Source organism: Phascolarctos cinereus, unplaced genomic scaffold, assembly GCF_003287225.1.
Source record: "Phascolarctos cinereus isolate Bilbo 61053 unplaced genomic scaffold, phaCin_HiC Scaffold_4;HRSCAF=312, whole genome shotgun sequence".
In the NCBI taxonomy this organism is placed as follows: Eukaryota; Metazoa; Chordata; class Mammalia; order Diprotodontia; family Phascolarctidae; genus Phascolarctos; species Phascolarctos cinereus.
In genome coordinates this window covers 327,357,976-327,379,594 of record NW_027555847.1, presented here as the reverse complement: position 1 = coordinate 327,379,594, position 21,619 = coordinate 327,357,976, and the positions used below count along the sequence as shown (strand labels likewise).

Below are 21,619 nucleotides of genomic sequence, written 5' to 3'. Positions count from 1 at the left end.
TGTGAGGATAAATTGTGGACAAGGGAGAATGGGGTTAGTCAACCTTATACCTGACCCTGCTAGTAGTTATATTTATGTGAGTAGAAAGATGAATAGCTTTCTTTGTATGTAAGAATTGCAGTTTCAAAGGCCCTTGCTTTTCTCTTTTATATACCATTTGGTTCCTAGCATTACTCCAAAGTGAAAGAAAACATTTGAATAACTAAACAAAATTGGAGTTTGGGGAAAAGCCCTCTGGTTTTCCTCTTTTCATTTTGAGCTAGATTCTCATGGACAAAAACAGAATCCAACAAAAAGTCATGAGCCCAGTAAAAAAAAAGATTGATGACAGCTTAATTATGTTAATTGTACATAAAATATTATTCTAAGCATCCTTCATGTCTCTCTAGGGGTTCCATATCCAGATTAGGCTCTGCAGCATTTTCTGTGACTTGGAAGAAGATGAATACAAATAAGAATTATCTTGTCACCAAATTTTAAAAAAAATTTTATCTCACAACTATGAGAGGTAGAATGGCATAATAGTTAGGAAGCTAGTGTAGTAGCCAAGAATACCTGGGCTTAAATCTCGCCTTGGATATATACTGGCCTGTGTTCTAGGCAGCTCTCTAAGACAGGGGCTCTTAACCAAGTATCCACAGGCTTCTCTCCCCAAGGCTTCTGTGAATGGATTTCAGTGGGGTCTGTTCACTTGGGTGGAGGAAAAAAATGCATCTCTATTTTCACCAAACTCTAACTGAATTTTAGCATTTCCCTTAATTATGAATTTTTTAAAGCTATTATTCCGAGAAGGGGTCTGTAAGCTTCATCAGATGGCCAAAGGGGTCAATGACACACAAAATGATTAAGAACCTCTAAGAAGATAAATTAAAAAGAAAGTGCAAACCTACATTGTTTGAAGGAGTTTCTTTACAAATGAGAATGCTAAGGCTGCGAGATAATAAGTGACTTAGACTCATAATATTTAGAGCTGGAAGGAACCTTAAAACAATCATGTAGCTTCCCAGAGAGAGGGGAGAGGTGGACTAACTTGTCAAAGGTCATACAGATAGTAAATAGGGCCAAAATTTGAATTCAATTCTATTGGTTTCTATCCAATGTTACTACCATAACACTACCTTTCCACAAGGCCACATGGTTAGTAAGTGGAAGAGTTGGGACTGAACCCAAGTCTCCTAATTCTAAATGAGTTGGGTTTTTTTTCTCATTATACCACAGATGCCACACCAAAGCCAACATTAAAGAAAGACTATTATACGTGAGGCTTCCTAATTTCACAACTCACATCTGGATTTCAAAAACCAATATGTTTTATGCCCTTTATCTGCAAGGAAATAAAGAATTCTTATACGTTTATTTGAATTTAAATGTGGAACATCAACTTCCAGATCACCAATCTGCTGGATTTGAGCCCATGTTGGCACATATTAGCAGTAATCAGATGTAATTACTTTTTTATTTGTACAGTCATCTCAACATTTTATACGTATCATACTTTATAATTATAAACAAACAATAAGAAGAAACAGAATTCTTCAATAGATTTTGAAGATGTGTAGAATATAACTGCAGAGACGCTAACAAAGGCCTCCGATCCCAACAGCAGTTTTCATTTGACGTAGAAAATTATTTTCAACAAAATTAAAATACATGTTCTTAAAAAATTCTAACTTGCTTTCCCCATACTTCTCTTTTTCCCTGGACAGTTATGCATCAAAAAAGAAAATGAACCTTTTGTTTTTTGCTATTTTAATTAATTTGTTTCTCCCTTCTTAGCTGCTAAGAGGTACTTGTGAGCTTTTTGTACAGTTTTCTTTTATTTTTGTACATTTGTTTTCTGTACATTTATTTTATGTTTTTGGATGGTTATTAAGCTTATAATTTTAAAATTAAGAAAAGAAACAATGAAGGCAAAGAAAGCAAAGAAGGCAATTCTGCCTTCCTGGTAAAATCAGAAGCCCAGAATAACTTTACAACTATTATATCACTCGGGAAATCAAATTAGGTGTCTGAGGATATAATGACTTCTTTATTGCTAGACTGTTGGCTTTTTTTTTAAAGGTAGAGGTCATAAAAGAGATATAATCACACTCAAAGGTATCTGCCCCAGGCAACTCTTGTGTTACTCAGGGTCCTGGATTCTGGATTTGAGGGGCTCCTTTTGCTCTTATTATCTTATCAGTAACATCCCTGGACAGCTGTCTCCAATTAAACAGCCTGAAAACCCAGAAGAACAGGGCCCTAGAAAGGTCAGGAAGAGAGTCCCGATTAGAAAGGTTACCTCCATTTCATCACAGAAAACAAAAATCAAGAGCCAACACATGGTGACCGGACGGCCCCACTCCAGGTGTTTAGTAACTATCAGATGAAAAGGGATAATGTATCCTCCAGTGGCCTTAAATAGATTTTAATCCTATTGTGCAAGGAAAGAGAGTCTGAGCCCTAATCCAGAGTTCAACCTGGGTCATTTTAATAACTACTCACTAGCAAAGAAAACAAATGGAAATGCTTCCTTTTTAAAAAAAATAAATAAAACAAAAAACAAAAACACCACCAAGATGCGAACTTAGTGAAAAAAAAAATCAAATCTGAAGACCACACTGAGAACATCAATGATGTTTAACAGTTAATGGATTATGGATCCACTATCAACAGAAGATATAAGATGCTTCTGTTTTAACTGAACCACATCTAGTTACAGAGGAAAAACAAATAAAAATCATTCCATCTTTCCCTACCTGGCAGGCTTGATTCTACAATTTCTGAATGTGTCTTTACACATGAAGGAATTCTGGTAAAAGGACAATCAATACCTCTGATTCATTACCTTGCCTGTCTCTCTATCTAAATCAATAAACACTATTCTATGTTAGAGATTATCAAGGACAGTAATTTTACAATCACACCATTAAAAATATTCCAATATTTAATAATTCTTCCCAGCTTGGAAATTTTTTCTGGTATTTAGTAATCTAGCTGAGCGTAGTGAGTGGCACAAGAAGGTAATCACTGCTACAGGGGAGGCTAAGGCTGGTGGATTACTTAAGCTCAGCAGTTAAATTGTAGCAGGGCTAAACCCAATGGAGTGTCTACACAAAGTCCAGCACCAATATGGTGGGCCCCCAAAAGTGGAGAGCCACCAGGCTGCCAAAGGAAAGGCAAACCAACATAGGCTGGAAATGCGGCTGGTCAAAGCTTCCATGTTGTTAAGTAGTGGAAACTGGCTCATGAGTGGCTGCTGCACTTCCAGATAACTGAGCTGCAATAATAATCAGCATTGTCATTACTGTCGTCATCATCATCTTCTTCTTCTTCCTCTTCTTAATATTCAGTAATCTGCATTTCCAATTGCAAATTAAGACTATTGTTTCTTAACCTGCCATTAGTACAAGTAGAGAACAATTTGACAAAAAAATTCATAGCATAACAAATACTCCTTAGTTTTATGCTTTTTTAAAAGTTATCACTCAGCATTCTAATTTATAAGCTGAACATACTCAACTCTTTTCAACTTCCTTTTCATAAATCCCATCAAATCCCATCTTCAAAACTTTTAGTCATTTTGCTGCTTTCTTCTGCAAAGTTCTCTTTATAGAAGGAGTATTCCAAGCCAGATTCTAGGAGTAAAAGCTAAAATAGACTTTAGTCTGCTCTTCTTGGGTAAAGCAACTTGTCCAAAGTCACACACAGTTTTGGAGTTGTGACTGAAAAATCAGGTTTTCTGCTGTCAAGTTTTGTGTTCTTACCACCATATCATTCTGGGTTCATTATCCTAGGGGTCTGGAAGAGTAGGAGTTTTAAGGATTACCTCTTCTTGATGAAGATAATTCTTCTTGGAAACTCCCTTTTTCCATCTAGACCAGTGCTGACAAACTGAAACAGAAAGGGGTGCCACTAATCCATACAACAAGCATACCTACAGGCTGCATATTAACTCAATTTTAAAATCTAATATCATCTATGTTTTATTGTATTTTTATTTATTTTGTTAAATATTTCCCAATTACATTTTAATCTGGCTCTGGTACACTCCATGTTGTAAGTCACCTCTGGTCTAGACCTATGATTTCATTTATATAAGGAACTTCACTGTGAGCAAACTCCTTCCATCAATGACAATCTACTGGGTCTAATTTTAGAGAGTTACCTGGAACAATGAAAAGTTAACTAATCCATCCAGGGTCAAATATCCATTTTTATCAAAGGCAGAACTTGAACCCAGGTCTTTCTGACTCAAATCTGGCCCTCTATACACTATACTATGTTGCCTCTCAGAATCTCACTTTCTTTTTTCCTTTTTTTTTGGGGGGGGGAGGGTAATTGGGGTTAAGTGACTCGCCCAGGGCCACACAGCTAGTAAGTGTCAAGTGTTTGGTGTGAGGCTGAATTTGAACTCAGGCCTTCTTGACTTCAGGGCCGGTGCTCTATCCACTGCACCACCTTGATGCCCCCAGAATCTCATTTTCTAGCTGCTAAATTGACTCCCTCTCTCATTCCCTCCTATGTGTCCAGCTAGCTTCTTTAGGTGTACAGCTCTCACACCAGTTTCTTTGTCTCTGACTTAGGTTATAGTCACATATTTATATGTTACTATAATATTTAATCTCTGAGGTCTTCTCCTAAATAAACATTCTTATTATTTAGATCCCAGAGTAAATGCAATGTATTCTTTGCAAGAGACTATCTAATTCTTATTTAGTTGGTGTGTAATTTAAAGCCAGTAACATATTGCTATAACAAGGATGGCAGCAAGTGGGCATGAGAGACTCATAATAAGGGCAGGCATTGCCTCTTCCCTAACTAGGAGCTCTCCAGCATAGCTTCAGGCCCACATCGAGGAGGAAGGAGAAATGCTATTTATTGGAAGAGGCCCCAGGAGCTCAGAGTCCCATGGGCCTTCTGCCTGTTTGCTGACTAGGTAGCAGAAATGTAGAAAAGAAAAAAAAGAGAGGGAGAGCCATGGGAAAAGGAGGGGAAGCAAGAGACGAAACGCAGCCTGGCAAGGTGACTGGCCTCACGGGCCAGACATTCCTAGGGTATTCCTGAGCTTCTTTGAGATAAAAAGTCAAGCTACAGTAAGAGGGGACAGAGAGATGGTGGGGAATACATGGAGTGTTATGGCCATGGTGTTCCCAAACCTATGAATCCTTGCATAAGTCCAACATATCTGGAGCCAAGCAGAGAAACTCTAATAGATTCCAGCCTGCACCCAAGATGCTTTTACAAATCTCCAGGAGGCAGCAGGTAACACCAAGCTTTTTCTTTTTTTTAACCACTAGGGTAGTGAGTTCTAAAGGCTGTTCTTTTGCTGATATGTTAAAGGAATTAGGGAATATCTGGGTGGAATTAGATTGTACTTTTCCTGGAAACTGTTAGGGTTCCCACTTGTGTATAAAGGAAGTAAGCCTCCACTACTTGATTCTTACATGATTTTTTACTGTTGCTTTCATGTTTTAATTCAATGTTTTTTATTAATGGATCTCTTAGCTACACGTAGTGGTAATTCTGAATCCCTGAATGGGAGTGAGAGAGAATGCTTATTCAGCACCTGTGGGGAAAGAGGGAGGGCCATCTAGAGGAGTCTCTAAGGGGGCAAAGATTCTGTATCATTCCCCTGATGTGGGTCCTTATCAGGGGTGAGGTGTTGGCAAGTTGGGTAGGGAATATTGAGTAGGTGGCAGTGCATAGAGAGTCTCAGTATTAACTTAGATCCCTGGATGTATAGAATAGTCTGATATTAGGGTTTTAACGAATATGGGTTGAGCAATTATCTGCATAAATGATGACTTCAAACATGCACAATGAATCTCAAAAAGAAGTTAGGCTATGCTAGAGACTTTTTAGGAGTCCAACTGTTACATTCTCAAAGACTCAAAGACAAAAATGATTCAATTTAGTATAAATAAATGCCAAGGAAAAAACTATTAATGCTCTATCATTACCTATAAGCATATTCAACATATAGCATAAAAAAGGATAGCATAAAAGATATATTTTATGTCTTCAAAGTTATATTATAGCTGTGTTCTTTTAATTGATTTCACCATATTTCGTACAAATTCTACCACTGATGACTTTGGCTTCCCTTCTATTTTAAGACTGAAATTACAGAGACCAAAATTTTGCCTGATGAAGCAACATGTGTCTGATAGAATTAACATAAATATAAATAAATATAATATAAAATAATATAATAATAATGGTGTTTCCCCATAAAATGAGTTAGGTCCATCCCACTTTGGGCAGCTAGGTGGTGCAGTGGATAGAGTGCCAACCCTGGAGTCAGGAAAACCTGTGTTCAAATCCAGCCTCAGACACTTATGGACTGGGTGACCCTGGGCAAGTCACTTAACCCTGTTTGCCTTAGCTTCCTCATCTATAAAATGAGCTGGAAAAGGAAATGGCAAACCATTCCAGCACCTTTGCCAAGAAAACACCAAATGGGGTCACAAAGAGTTGGACATGACTAGAACAACCACCACCACCACCATGCCTATAATGAGTGTGCATTTACTTGGAAGAAAAGGGATGTCTTAGTTAACTTGGTAGTAATTCTGAATTTCTGAAAGGGAGTGAAAAAGAATGTTGTTTAGCACCTGTGGGAAAAGGGGGAGAGCCATCTAGAGAAATCTCTAAGGGGGCAAAGATTCTGCATCATTCCCCTGATGTGGGTCTCAGAAAGGGGGAAGGTGTTGGCATGTTGGGCAGGGAATACTGAGTAGGTGGCAGTGCAGGGAGGGTCTCGATATTAACTGAGATCCCTGGACATACTGCGTGCAAGAGGCCTATGACCTCTTAGCCACTTTATTACAGATGACCCTGATGCATGATAAAGAATTCTTGGCCATGCCAGAAATATCTTTGCTATGGCTTTGATGTTCCAAGTGCTGCTCCTGTTCATTGTCACCACTTTGCATTTAGGAGACCCACTAGGAACACAAAGATTTGGCATCACCCACCACATGGACCAGACTACTGAAACTTGAGACTTGGTCATTCTAAAGGGGGGAGGGAAAGCCCAAGATCTCTGAATTTTGTTTCTCTTCATTTAAAATTTTTGTTTTGTTTGTTAGTGGTAGTAGTGGTAGTAATGGCTTTCTATCTCCTTTTTTCCCTGGGTACTGCCCATGTGAGAAGGCCTCACCAGTAAAGGCTCTATAAGTATTTAAATGGCAAAAGATCCTCTACAAGATCCTCAGGGATGGCATATGATAGGTCGAACATCTACCAGTATTTCCCCACAACATGGCTTAGTTCCATCTCTCTTCATTCTCTCTTGCAACAAGGTTTAGTTTCTCCTAGAAGGAGACAAAATGGTCCCAGAACTTTTTTGGCCCATTTCCCTGATACAGCTTCCTGGTCTCCTAAGGACACAAAAAGTCCCATCTATATAGTAGGAGCCCCTCTGACTTGGTAGATTTCTGAAGCCCACATAAGTCACCATATCTTTCACCATATCCTGCCCTAATTACCATTATGGAGATGAAAGAGATCATTTCCAGAGTAGCTCAATGCCACTGAACCCTCATTGTATATCCTTGCTGTAAGGGCAAAGTAAACCTCCTTTTGTTAATTGTTCAATGACTTGTAAGTGCCTCATTTCATCCCAGCAACAAACCTGAACTGAGAGATTTCTGGTGTCAGAGTCACCTCTATCATTAAGCAAATCTTACAGTAGAGAATTAGTCCTGTTAAAAAATCCTGCTAATAAAGTAATAACTATAGATAGCACTTATGTAAAATTTTAAGATTCACAAAGTGATAAGAGACAAGAACTTCACTAAAGTCTGCAGTTTTGTAACATGGTCTCCTATATTTGTCTCAGAAGGGATTCTGTGCCCTAGAAACCTGAAAATTTTCTACATAATAGGAAATTTTCCTGGGAAAGCACTAGATGCCTTATTGTGTTCACTCAAAGTAATGTGATAGCATGTTCAGGGACACTAAACAATTTATCATTTATTATAAATCTATGTCAGTACTGACTACTTTGATATTAATAAAATAGACACTATAAAAAGATATTTATATGTGTATTACAGAATTTTTTCTGAAAGCTTGGACCAATGCTACATATACATTAAGGCTTCACCTTCTTTAAAAGGATTAATTTTGCATTGCATCGAAGGAACTACATTTAATGAAGGAAGGAATACATTCATTCATTTGTGCAATGAATCATATATGAATCCATTTATTCAATGAAACAAAGTAGAGGCAACAATCTAAAGTTGTGACTGGGCTTAATTTTAGCAGGCTGTCCCAACATTTCCCATGGAGGACTATGGCAGGGATGGAGAAAGGAGGAGGATAGAGAAAAGAAACAAAGTTTAGAGCTCTAAATCTGTGATCTTTGATCTGAGATTCACATTCACTTGGAAAGGCAAATTCAATAATGTGTAAGCTTATCCACTTAAAGCTACAGGTCACATTCTAACTTTTCTGCTAAACACTCCAAATGAAGAATGCATCTCTTGGAAGACTCCAAGTGCCCCACAGATAAAAAGCTGGACCCACAGGCTTTTTGAGAGAGGCATACCACCAAATCTGACCCACAGGGATGGAGGACACTGGTATTCATGTAGCAATTGCCTGCCCCACTCTCTTACTGCTAGACACCAGAAGCTGTCTCCAGGGATGATCTGAAGGCTGTTCTCTGGAAAATGTGATAAGGACTCGGTGATCAGTATCAGACCATGGGTGATACTTTGTCTAACTATGCTCACTATAAAGGAAGGAAAAGCAAAATACAATATACCAAAAAATATGTTTATGTATTAGTCCTAAGTCATCTCAGGTTGTGAAAAACTTCACAGATAATAAAATGCACCACAGCAAGATCAACCATGTGCCAACAGTAATAAGATCTATAAAATCTCAGAGGTTTTTTCTGGGGCCTTATGTCTATCCGTGGACCAGCTTTGTCTTCATGCTAACCAGTAAACTATGCACTGTTTATTGCTAACATACATTGAACCACTAACGCTATTTTGAAACAATGTTTGGAGCATGATTTAAACTGACAGAACAAGGAAATTCAGAGTTAAGGCTGAGCTTGAGCTCTGAATTCATCCATTGTGTTTAAGGATCACTTTGCATTTTGGTATACCATCAGTAAGATCACCCACACAGTCTAGACTCCTTATAGCACACAGGCACAGTAGTGACTACTTTAACATTAAAATCCTTTCTGACTTTAGACTTATTAATTCAGGTTCTTGTTTCAGTGTGCTTTTGCTTGATTCAGTTTTTCTACTTCTTTTTTAGTAGGAGAGATTAAAACAAAAGGGGGAAAAAAGTGACATGACAGGCCAGGCACATTCCTTTGGGAAGTAGTAGACTCAAATAAGATAACATATTTAAAGCACTGTGTAAGCCTTCACATATTATATTAATGCTAGTTATTATATTCATTATATTAGTTATTATATTATTATATATCATATATTAGTATATAATTATTATATTATATATTATATGCTCATTAATGTCAGTATTATATGTATTATATATTATATGGTATATATTAATATAGTATATCATATTTATATATGCAATGTTATATAATATAATACCACATGGCTATAGTATATTGTATTATAATAGTTGACACCTATAAGAAGACATTTTTGGACATATTTATGACCTCAATACTATTACTTTATTTGTAGGCCCCTTCATTTAGGAAGTGCAAACTCCCTAAGAAACTCAGTGACATAGCTACTATAAGCCTAGCATATTTCTTTATAATCTGTAATATCCCGCTTTTTGTGCTGCTGTCATGGACTTAGATGCTGCCTTGAAGAAACCCTAACTCTAAACATACGAGAAAATGAAATTCATTCATACAATGTATTGCAAAGAAATTCAAACCCAGTATTCAGGGCATCAGACAACTTCAATATTTTTATACCTCAGAACATTCCAAATATCTTTGTGGCACAAGGGAAGCTCTAGTCTTCCCCTTCTCTTCCAGACATGGCTAGCATAGAAGCAGGGCTTGTTTTCTTGAAGAATTTCCTAAACAAACAAACAAACAAAACCCTGGAAGCCAGCTTCCGCTGGGTAAAGAGAGATGAAATATGGACTGTCCCCTGAAACAAGGTGTATATGGTGCCCTTAATTTACTTTGCACATTAATTATAACTAGTGGAAAGAACACATGACTGGAAAGAGTTTTGGGTTTCAGACCAAGCTGCAGCAACCATTTTGAGATGTTGAAAAATGGAAGTTTTTGGTACACTAGCTTTCCCATCTATAATGAATGAAGCACTTCACCAAAGCACTCTGAATTTTTTTCAGGAAAAAATGTCTGAGGTAAATGCAAGGATATATTATTTGGCCATTGCTAAACATACCACAATATATTATTTTATGGATTAGTTACTGACGACAATCATTTTACTCCTATTTCTGAAATACATGGGAACTAAAGCTAAGACTCAACTCTAGGACAATAAGGAAGAACACTGCCATAAACAGAAATGACAAAACATATTTTATGTGAGTTCTCAAATTTGACCAGCATATAAACTGGCGAACCTACTCCTGTAAAGAATTCAAGCAGGATTTCTGAGGGCTATGAATGTGGTACACGGCAGCCACTGTACTGACCACACAATGACCAAAAGTTGGAAGGAACAGAGAGTAGATAAGTGTGGTCACTGCTGTGGTTCCCATGGACCACATCTCTTGTCATTAGAAATCCTGCCTGAACACCATATTGAGCACTAGGACAGAGTGAAATGAGAGGACTGAGCAACTTATCTGGAATCACCAACTTCAAGGCGAATTTCTAGTCTGAATACACTGGATGGAATCCAGCCTGCTCTGATGATCCCTCTGCAACAGTGGATGTCTGATCTTCCAGGCACCCACATTCACATGGTAGATATATTAAAAGATTTATGAAATGTTTTCAATTACTTGCCAGGCACTGTGTTGACCAGAATACAGATGACTTCTCTGCTCCTCATGGCCATTATCTAAGTTGTACCTTGTTTACCTGATAGAACTGGCACCATGAAAGACATCGTGATTTGTTCTCTAAAATGGCATTTATAAAGATATTTAAACACTGAAAATCTACCAGCTACAACAGTTGTGTAAATACAGTTCAATTCAGCTTTTCCGGCACATACTTACTTACTAGACAGTAGCAATTGTCTCACATATATTTAGATGCTCATAAGAAAGTAGACTTTTGACCCAACATACTAGATTCTTCACCATTACATGGCCTTTTTCTTTTCTTTTTTTTAATGTAGCTCTCTGGGCAAGTATATGAGTGAAAGGAAAGTAGTTTTCCAATAAATTGGTGTGGGTATGGTTGAAACATGTATTTGTTCGTAGTGTATGCTTATCTATACAGGCCTTCTAATCTGATTTCTGAGCTGAGAACATAGTATACACTTTATCAATACAAGGTTTAAAGAAATGAAAAAGAAAAGAAACAAAAAGCAGAAGGCATATAAATAGAATGCATTCGGTTTCTTCATCTGTAACTAGCCTGATTTTCTAATATTTAAATGCTCACAGTTAAAACTGTTGTGAATGACAATTTTACTCATGGAGAGATAGGAGATTTAAGCTAAGGTGTTACTTTATTTGGGGAAGATAAAAACACAAGGCATACCTAGCTTTCTGTTTTACTGACAATACAGATCAACATATACAAAAACAAAGAAATTAAGTACACAGATGAGGGTAGAAGCAACATTCCAAACTACTCTTTGAGAGATTAACTATTATCCTTGACAATAAAGAAAAGCAAAAGCACAGAAAAATGAAATTCACAGAAAATCTCAAAAGACCATTTTGTCCATTAATTTCAACTTTTAAAAGGTAAGCTATGACTAACAAAATTTTGTCCACTTTCACAGACCAATAAGGGGTCATCCACATTGAAAGAATAGCATAAGATAACAATCAGCTCCCCTGAATTCAAATATCTTCTCTATGTAAATGATTCCCAAATCTATATATCAAACCCAATATCTCCTATGAGCTTCTTCCTCACAGAACTAACTGTCAATTAAACATTTCCCACTGGATGTCCCATAAGCATTTCAAACATGGCCAAATCAGAACTCATCTCTCTCTTCAAATACTTCTCACTCATTTTCCAATTCCTGTCAAGGACACGACCATCCTTCCAGTCACTCAGTTTCACAATCTCAAAGTCATCCTTGACTCTCTATTCTCCTTCATCCCTCATATCTAGTCACTTCACAAGTCCTGTCAATTCTGCTTCCACAGCTCCTCTTTTCCTTTTCTCTTTTCTCATACAACAACTTTCCTAGTTCATAATACATTATTGTATAGCCTTTTAATTGATCAAGCCACTACAAGGCTGTCCTCTCTCCAAACTATCCACCACATGGTTATCAAAGTCATATTCCTAAAGGACACATCTGACCATGTCACTCCTCAGCTTAAAAAGTGGCTCCCTGTGGCCTCTAAGAAAAAATACAAATTCATCAGTTTTGAATTGAAAGCACTTTGCAATCTGCAGGCTCCAGGCTATGTTTCTAGGCTTATTCCTTATCCTTTCCATAAATGTTAAGTTCCAGTTTGACAGACCTATTTGCTATCCCTCATATGTCATATTCCATTTCCAATGTTCATGTTTTTGTACAGGCTGGCTCTCATACCTAGAATGTATTCCCCTCTCACCTCTTCCTTTAGAACCTCTAGTTCCCTCTCTAGTACTTAGTGCAAGTGAATTTTCTTCCTGTTGCTTCCCTAATAGAATGTAAACTCTTTGTAGGCAGGGACTCTATGGTTTGGTTTGGTTTGGGTTTTTTTTGTCTTTGTCTTCCTAGCACCTCACACAGTAGGTGTTCAATATATGCTTGTTAATTGGCCGACAAAATGAAATAAATGTTAAGGAAGATATGTGAATATTTTTAAAGAAGATAAGAAATAGGAAAAAACTCTACTCAGGGATCTCAAAGAGTTCACCAGTCACAATCTTTATAACTATTGCACAAAATGGCAAGGAGTCTGCCCAAGAATAATATTGTATTTGTCATCCCAAGGGGATTAAAAATGAATTCCCTTTGTACCAGAGACCAACAGGAGTAATTGGTGAAAGTGCAATGAGTATACTGTTTAGTCTAAACTACTTGAAACTTTAATTCTTTTTAATGTTACCAAAAATAACTTTTAAAAATTCCCAAGTTTCATTCATTCAATAAACATAAAACGAATACCTTCTACATCTACAACACTGTGCAAAGCAGGCTAATTTATTTATTTATTTATTACAATAAAGTTTAGGAAGAGGCCAAGGTTTTTTTGTATATTCCATGGTGGTACACACACTGCTACTTCGTAAGGCAGATGTGGAAAGATAATCAATCTGGATGCCAACATTTTTTTCACAGCCATCTTTCATGTTTGTTTGTTTGTTTGCTTTTTATTTGAGCTCATGTCATTTTGGCCCTGCCTAAGGATTTGTTTGAATGTGGGCAGTGGGTGAAGCAACAGCTGAATGACCTCACTAACAACTATGAATTAAAACAATTCTAGCCAATTTGAAAGTGCCTGTTAGCTTAAAATTAAAAAGAAAAAACTGGGGAAGGAAATTTCAAAACTATAGGGTTTTTTTGTTTGTTTTTCAAACACCATAAACTTTAATACTTATAAGAATAAATGCACTGGAAGCTATTCAGAGTCTTCCTGCTTTCTTGAAAGGAGCTAGCTTACCTCAGAATCACTCAAACATCTGAAAATGGTGAATATGCAAATCAGAAAAAAGATGCAACATTAAGTTTAAAATTTCTTAGCCCATATTACACTGCAAGTGTTACTCAAATGACTGAAGGTAAACACGTAACGAATGATACCACCTAACACAACAGCTGCATCATGAAGGAACAGATATACAAATGACTAAGCAGTACACTAAGCATAAGTATTAAGACTTCTTACCCCATATTTACACTGGCGGGATGTTGCTCCATACTGGAAACGACACTGCTCATCAGCATCATACACCTGACCTGGGGCCACAGCTGGATAAAGAAAGTCACGCTTGGGAGGCTCATTATCAAGGCAAGTACCACGGCCTGAACTGTTCAACATAAAGGATCAAAGGAGATTAGGTACTCTGTGGACTCTTTCAGTCAGAATTATGATACCGCATACTGAGTTCTCTGTTTGAACATGTTTGAACACATGAAGAAATATACTCTACTTGTAAATATTCCCGCAGTAGGGTGAAATATTTCTAGTGAAGTTTTACAGTTAGTTGGGAATAAGAGATCCAAATAGTCATGTTTTTCCATGACTAATACATACACACAAAACCTCCTTAGGTGATAATCCAAATATCATTGTTCTTTAAAACAATGATTTAAAATAATTTTTGGAAACAAGGAAAACATAATTTCATATTTGCTCTAAGCCTCTTGTTTGTTTTCAGTGAAAACATAGCCACATCTGGTTGTGGAATTAAAAACATGAAATATGGCAAGTAACAAAACTGTGGTTTGTAACACTTAACAATTTAATCTATGTAACTCCAATTCAGGCAGAAAAAGAGATTCTCTGATCAGACATGTCCATTGGATCTGGAAAAATACCAATAATAAATGGACAGAATGAAAGCATAGGCCAAGAGCCAAAAGTCTCTGCTCAAATGCAGTAAAAGTGTTGAGTCTCTCAGAAATTTCATATTTCAGCTAAGGTCATCAGTGTTGAAAAAATGAAAACATTCTCTCTTTATAATCTCTGCTTTTCAAAGTATGTCTGCCCTCCAACATAATAGTTTAATTTGGTGGAATAAATAATATAAAGGTCATTAAAAACCAGACAGAGTGCCTTCATTTAAAGGGCTTTATGCTTTGCAAAATATAATTGTTCATTTTTATTTTGTCAGTGTGCATAAAATAGGACAGATGCTTTTTTACTTCCATTTCACATGTGAATAAGTTAGAATTTTTAAAGAATTCCTATGCCAACATTTAAACATTTTTTCCAACATTCCTGTCAATTGTGCCAGCCCTAGTGTTTTTTTTCCAAATCTTTTCCATCTACTTTGCCAAAGGAAAATAATTTCACAAGTAGCAGTTCTACAACTGTTATTTGGGACAGCTCAAATTTTCATTTATAGATAAGTAAAAAGAGAAACACTTCACTAACATTTTATAAATTCATGACATTCAAATAGTGTTAAAAATTCATTCACTGATTAGAAGTTAAGTATTGCAGCAAATTAAAATCATTTTAAAAACTGAACCACATTATTTCTGAGGTCATTCAAAGATATCAATGATAACATACTCTATGTCCATCTCTCTAGACCTTTTTCAATCTTTTCTTTTTTTCTGACTGTGATTTTAAAAATTAGTCAAAAAAGAGTAGTTCAAAGAGGGTATCACAGCCAATCTCAAAATACACCATATTATCCTACAAATGAATCATGGTAAATAACATAATTATCACTTTTAAAAAGTTGAGCTATTCCTTCACTAGCAAAGGAAAGATGTTGCTTCCATAAGTTCTTGGGCAATATGGTGCTAACACAGATAAGTTTTTACTAGTGGCTAATGCCATAATCTCTGATGGCAGCACAGAAAGCATCTTTTTTGTGGAAGAAAGAATATCTTCTCCAGCAACTCAGCAAGTAAAGTAGTTCACATTACCATTATATAGAAGCACTTTCTTGTCCCCAATTTTGAAATCTTTTAAGTATTGCTCCAGAAATTACCCTGTGCCCAGGAAAAAGAATACCAACGTCATGCATTTTTTTCTCAACATGATTTTCATGGTTAAAGGCAGGCTGGCTTTAAAAATATATGGCTCCATATCATATTTGCACTTCTATAAGATTGTTAGTGAATTCAAAAGTTCAGGACATACTTTGCTTAAAAAGAAGATTCTTGATAAGGAACTCAAACACAAAATATGGCGAAAGAGCAAGTTACCATAAAATCATCCTGCTGGTTTTCAACAGGAATAGTTTATTTGAATTAATAGTGGCAATTTCCTCTCATTTTTAACTACTTAGAATATTATCATGAGCATATTTTATGAATATAAAAGATGAACATAAAATACCAACAAAATTTTGTTGTATTTCCATGAAGAAACTCTATTAAAAATATATATAGTGAAATGTTTGAATGAAGAGTTAAATGTGAAATAACCAAAAAAAAGCATAAGAAAAATATCATGGAATATATTCATCTTGTGGCTTCCACTTTGAATCTGCTTGAAGCCAACCATTTAATTCTTTTCCATTGGTTAATGCATTTAACTTGCCTTTACAAAGGAAAGGAGGGAAGGAATTCTTTTTCATTGGTTAATGCATTTAACTTGCCTTTCGAAAGGAAAAAGGAAAGGGAAAGGGAAGGGAAAGGAAGGAGAAAGGGAAAGGGAAGGGAAAAGAGCAGAGGAAAGGAGAGGGGAAGGGAGGGGGTAGGAAAAGAGATGGAAGGGGAGGAGAGGAGAGGGGGAGGGGAGGAGAGGAGAGGGAAAAAATTTAAACCTGGGAAATCAGAAAACGAAAGATTTAAGCCAACAAGGTACAACTTTGGGCAAGAGTTGCCAGAGAGAGCACCTGAGGAGCAATCCATGGAAAGTCCAAGAACTCCCTAAGAGAAAAACTCTTTCCTGGTAGCAAACTGGGCAACTGGTTAGTTTTGTGAATGAGGCAACAACTACCTCATTTAAGCATTTATTCCATCCATACTCTCATGGTATTGACACAAAGATGTCCAACATATGGTTCTTGTCTTTAAGATCCCTTAACAAAGAGCAGACCTAGTCATTGGACCATAGTCACCTTGCCTAGACCTTGACACAGAGTTATCCAAAATAATGACTTTACTTTTAGAGCTTTACTTAGAAGTACTTTATGTTCTACTAAGGCTTGTATTTGGTCTGAATAAAGACTTATACAGCTCTTTTTTGCTTTCCTTTCAGAACTGTATAGAGTGAAAAACCATTACATAACAATATGCAGGAGCAAAAGATTAAACATATAACATGATATAATCCAAGTGGAGAATGGCATGCATTTGCTAAAATCTGGCATTATTGTATGAATACTTTGGAACATGACACCAAGGAAGGAAGACTTTTTAAAAAGGTTTCACTGTATGTGACTGAGAGCTCTCTTCTACCTCCTCCTTTACACTCAGATTAGAATTCAGTATTTCTAGGCATTGAATCTGAATTCTCTTACCAATTAAGTTAATCAAGCGACACTTGTAAATAATTTCCGCAAATTATATACAATACAGAGACACTATCTCAACTGAAAAAGATTATTCTTGGGATGGAGGGTAGAGTCTCTCATCATCACCCTCTAACTGACCAATCAATAAGTATTTATTAAGCACCTACTTTGTACCAGGTACTGTATGAGGTGCTGAGGATACAAAGGCAAAAATGACAGTCTTCGCCTTCAAGGTGCTTACATTCTAATCTGTAAATGTAATTTAAAAAAAACATGCTGATACAATTTACTTTGACAAAGACTAGAAGCCATCTTGCCTTCTTTTTCTCAGTGTAAATATGCAGTCTTGTGATGTAACCAAATGAATGGCGAAAAACAGACCATTTAATTTGGCTTTGCAAATGGAACAAAATTTTTCCAATCTAAAAAGATTTAACTAGCCCACCATCCCTCCAAATATATAAATAATAATCTTTCTTTTTAAAAAATTAGCATTTTGTAAAATATTACTAGCCTTGAGATACATATGTATATTTATATGGCTAAACTGCAAGGCTAACTTATTTGGCCTTATGCTTTATATAATAATCCTACCTCCCTATTTATGAATTATAAAATCTTAATAAGAATAACTGGTGACTAAAGTGTTTAGATTAACTAAATTTTTGGTTACAGCATCAAGCAGAAAAAATTCTTGAAAAATTTTTCTGAAATTCCACATTCTAGTAGAATATGTATATTTATATATCTTTTTTTGATGAGTGAAGAACTCATACTGTGCAAAAATAATTATTCTAAACATAAATATATGTTATATTTTATTAAAAGTTAAGCTATTGTATGAATTTGTCTTCTTGTCACTTGTCTCTTTTACATAGAGGCTTGATACAGAAACAATTGTAATTTGCCTACTATTCTGGTTATGATCCATGTAGATTTTGCTATATAAATATTTAGGTCAATGTATTCCACCTTACATCATCAGTGTTACAATCAATAATAGTGATGACATAAAAATGATTTTGTGTTTAATTTTTGTTAAACATAGAATAATTATAATAATTATTCATGTAATGTGTGATATTTAAAATGTTTCCATTCTGTTGACACAATTTTCAGTCACTACTAAACAAATATAAGATGACAATAGCACATTATAATAATGCGAAACAAAAGATTTTTTACCAACCTCAAATCCTTGGTCCTAATATATTCAGCCCAGAAAACATAGGATTGATGGTATCATGGAATATTAGAATTCCAGGAGTCTTAAAGTTTACCCAGTGCAATGCCCTCATTTTTATTGTTGAGGAAACTAAAGCACAGAGATGTTCACTGAATTGTCCACAGTCATATGACAAGATGGTAGAAAATCCAGGAAGTGAACTTAGTTAACTCGTTTTCAGTTCCATTCCTTTATACTCTTCCATGTTATTGGTACAGTGGAAAAAGTGCTGGATCTAAAGGCAAAGCATGCCACTTCACCTCCCTGAACCTTAGTTTCCTCATCTGTAAAAAGAATGGTGGGACTTAAAAAGCCTCTGCAGTCCCTTCCAGGTCTAAATCTATGATTCTATGATTTTATGTGTTTCATAATTAAAGAACAAACTCCAGTTTACATCCACAATAGAGAAGAAAATTAGCAAATTCAAGGACTATTTCCATTTACACTTCTACTCTCCAGGTTAATTTTGTGATTAGGTTAGAGTTTCTGCATTCTGGTAGCATTTTGCTTTTCTACAAGTATCATATTTCACACCAGGAATTCAAAGTCAATAATACTTTCATGTTCTCACAACTCTATCTCAGACATATTATCTTTCTTACATAGATAATTAGCCTGGAAAATAAGAACAAAAACAATCATAATTTGTAGTTTTGCTAAATAGTCTTTCTCACTGTCAAACTTAGTCAGGGTTCAGCCTTTCACACTTTCTCGTGTGGTCAATATATGAACTTGACTTGACTTGCAGAGTATATGACGATTCCTCTGATCATGTTTTTCAATTTGCTTTCACTAAGACAATTTACACTCTGATTTTCAGACCTCTAATCTAAAACAGTTCAGTCAAATGGTTCTTTTTAATTTTGTTCAAAACTTTGCTATGAAAAATATAATATCTTCATGCCACCTCAAAAAAAACACCAAAAAAATCCAACACATTTTTAAAAAAAGGACAGGATTATCATAATCTATCATGTAGAAAGATAAATTACATCTATAGGAGCTTTTCTATCAATTTTGACATAGAATTGGGATTGCATTATTCCTTATCTCAAATCATCCTGATTCAAACCTCTCATTTCTTCAGTACTATAGGTACTGAGAATAATGCCTTCATCTTTTGGGTGGCTATACTCAATGATAGCCAAGATCAATGTAATCAGACTAGATTTTTTTCAGATTGCAAGAACCATGCTGATCCTAGTTAACTTGTCCTTGTTCTTTCTTTCACACATCATTAAAATATGGCTACATGAAAAGTTACATAATAAAAATAGAAACTTGTCACAAAAATGGAGGGAAGACTATCAAGTTATTTTCTAAGGCACACTAAAATTTAAAAAACAAAATAAAAATGTCAAAAATTCTTCATTCTGCAAGGAGGCCATCTCTCTACAAGTGTCTATCTAGCCACTAATTGGCTTATTTTTTTGCATAGTAGATTGACATTAGCCTTTGAATATGGCTAACCTATAAAAATATTAATTAGTGTCTTGGTCACCCTGAAATTCTTCTTTCAGCCTTCATGACAGCTGGTTCTCAGGAGCCAATCTTTCAATTTTTCTTCCCTACTTCACTCTGGGATGTTAGATAATAATTTTGTTCCCCACACTTTCAGCATCCATGCTTTTTGTGAAAATGGTTAGTGTGTATTTAATTTGGAACTGAAAGAGTCTGATATGGTTCTCTTAACAGTTTAAACAATTTTAACAGGCCCTAATCTAAATAAAGCTTTGCTTGATTCAGAGAAGCCCCAGGAATTGTTGAAAACTATTTGAAATTACTCTATCTTCCCTCTAAATAGTGGGAAATATATCAAAACTAGTCTAAATTCCTTTTGGCTGCCCTCCACTGCATGGTAGATCAGCCCATGGTCATCAGTGGGTGTGAGTCATAATACCGGGTTCATCTTCTCTTTACTTTTTTTTTTTTTGGTAAGTTAAAAAAAAAAAATAGTCCCGCAGGCAGATAGGAAGGACACTACCTGCAAAGCCGTCGTCGGGGAAAACATCAGAAGCTGGCATAACTCGTCCATTTTAACGGAAATGGGTTCTTTATTATTTAATCAGGACGGCTTCTGGGCGATTCATGAACCACTTATTGAATCACCGAGTTTAAGAAATCTGAAAAAAAATATTGGGAGTTGGTAAACACCACCTCCTGACGGATTGACAGCACTCAGTGTTTCAGAATGATACAAGAGAAACTTGTACTCTACTGGCTTTTATGGTCAAGGAATCATTTTCAGCCCAACACAGTGAATAGCAAATCTCCATAAATCATAGAAAGCTCATTGTTAAAATTCATCGTCATCTTTGGCCTAGGCAGGCACTAAGGAGAGAAAAGTATGCATTTTGTTGGCTGGGCTGAGGTTTTTTTAATAATTCATCTTTCAAGGTTTCTTTTTCTTGAGGAAAGAAACTAAATAAAATGTTATGAGCCTTCCTGAGCCAACTTTAAAACATAATCATAATTCCTGATCAGATTATCTCTATATTTTAAAAAATAACACATGTAGCTATTGAAGCAATTAAGGTCAGAGTATTAATAAGAAAGAAGAAAAATCCACTGAAGTCACTCTTCTGCCTTTGTACTCCAGTGAGCTGGTCTATTTTAAGGGCCTTGAACTTTTTTTTTAAATGCATGCTTGGTCAGATTGTCACTAGAATTTTTTACTTTGTATGAAAAGCAACATTCTCCCAGGTCTCTACCAATTGTCTCTCATACTCACTTTTTACTTGGAATAAGAATTTTGTGAATTTTGATTCTTTGATTCTGTGAGATAGGAATATTTTCATAAATTCTAAGATTAATAATCTCATTACTCTCACAACAATCACAAGATTTGGAGCTAGAAGGGACCTTGGAATTCATCTAGTTCTATCCCTCATTTTAAAAATGAGGAAACTGAGACCAAGACATAACGAAGTAACTTGCCCAAAGTCATACAGGCAGGAATTTGAAGGTCTGGGATTTGAACCCAGGTCCCCTGACTCCAAATGCAATGCCTTTTCCACTGCACCAATGCTCCCCTTTATACTTTGATTAATCTCATTCACTCACTCTTTTGCCTTTGGAAAAAGTCCAAACTTCTTGCCTGAATAATGCTGCTTTGGAAGGATTTGGTTCCACAACAGCAACTTCTACTTATTTTGGCAAATCTCACCAAATCAGTGGGACTGAGCTGGATTTGGCCACTGATTCAC

The 21,619-nt window shown here is 36.0% G+C and overlaps 1 protein-coding gene across 2 annotated transcripts in view; it reads right to left on the bottom strand.

Annotated features, from left to right (window-relative positions):
* Window positions 1-21,619, bottom strand: part of ADAMTS6 (ADAM metallopeptidase with thrombospondin type 1 motif 6) — a 339,960-nt gene that overhangs the window by 112,806 nt on the left and 205,535 nt on the right. For both annotated transcript variants that reach the window (XM_021007265.2, XM_021007269.2), the window contains exon 11: window positions 13,936-14,077. In XM_021007265.2, the coding sequence (XP_020862924.1) occupies window positions 13,936-14,077 (142 nt within the window). The remainder of the gene's footprint in view (window positions 1-13,935; window positions 14,078-21,619) is intronic.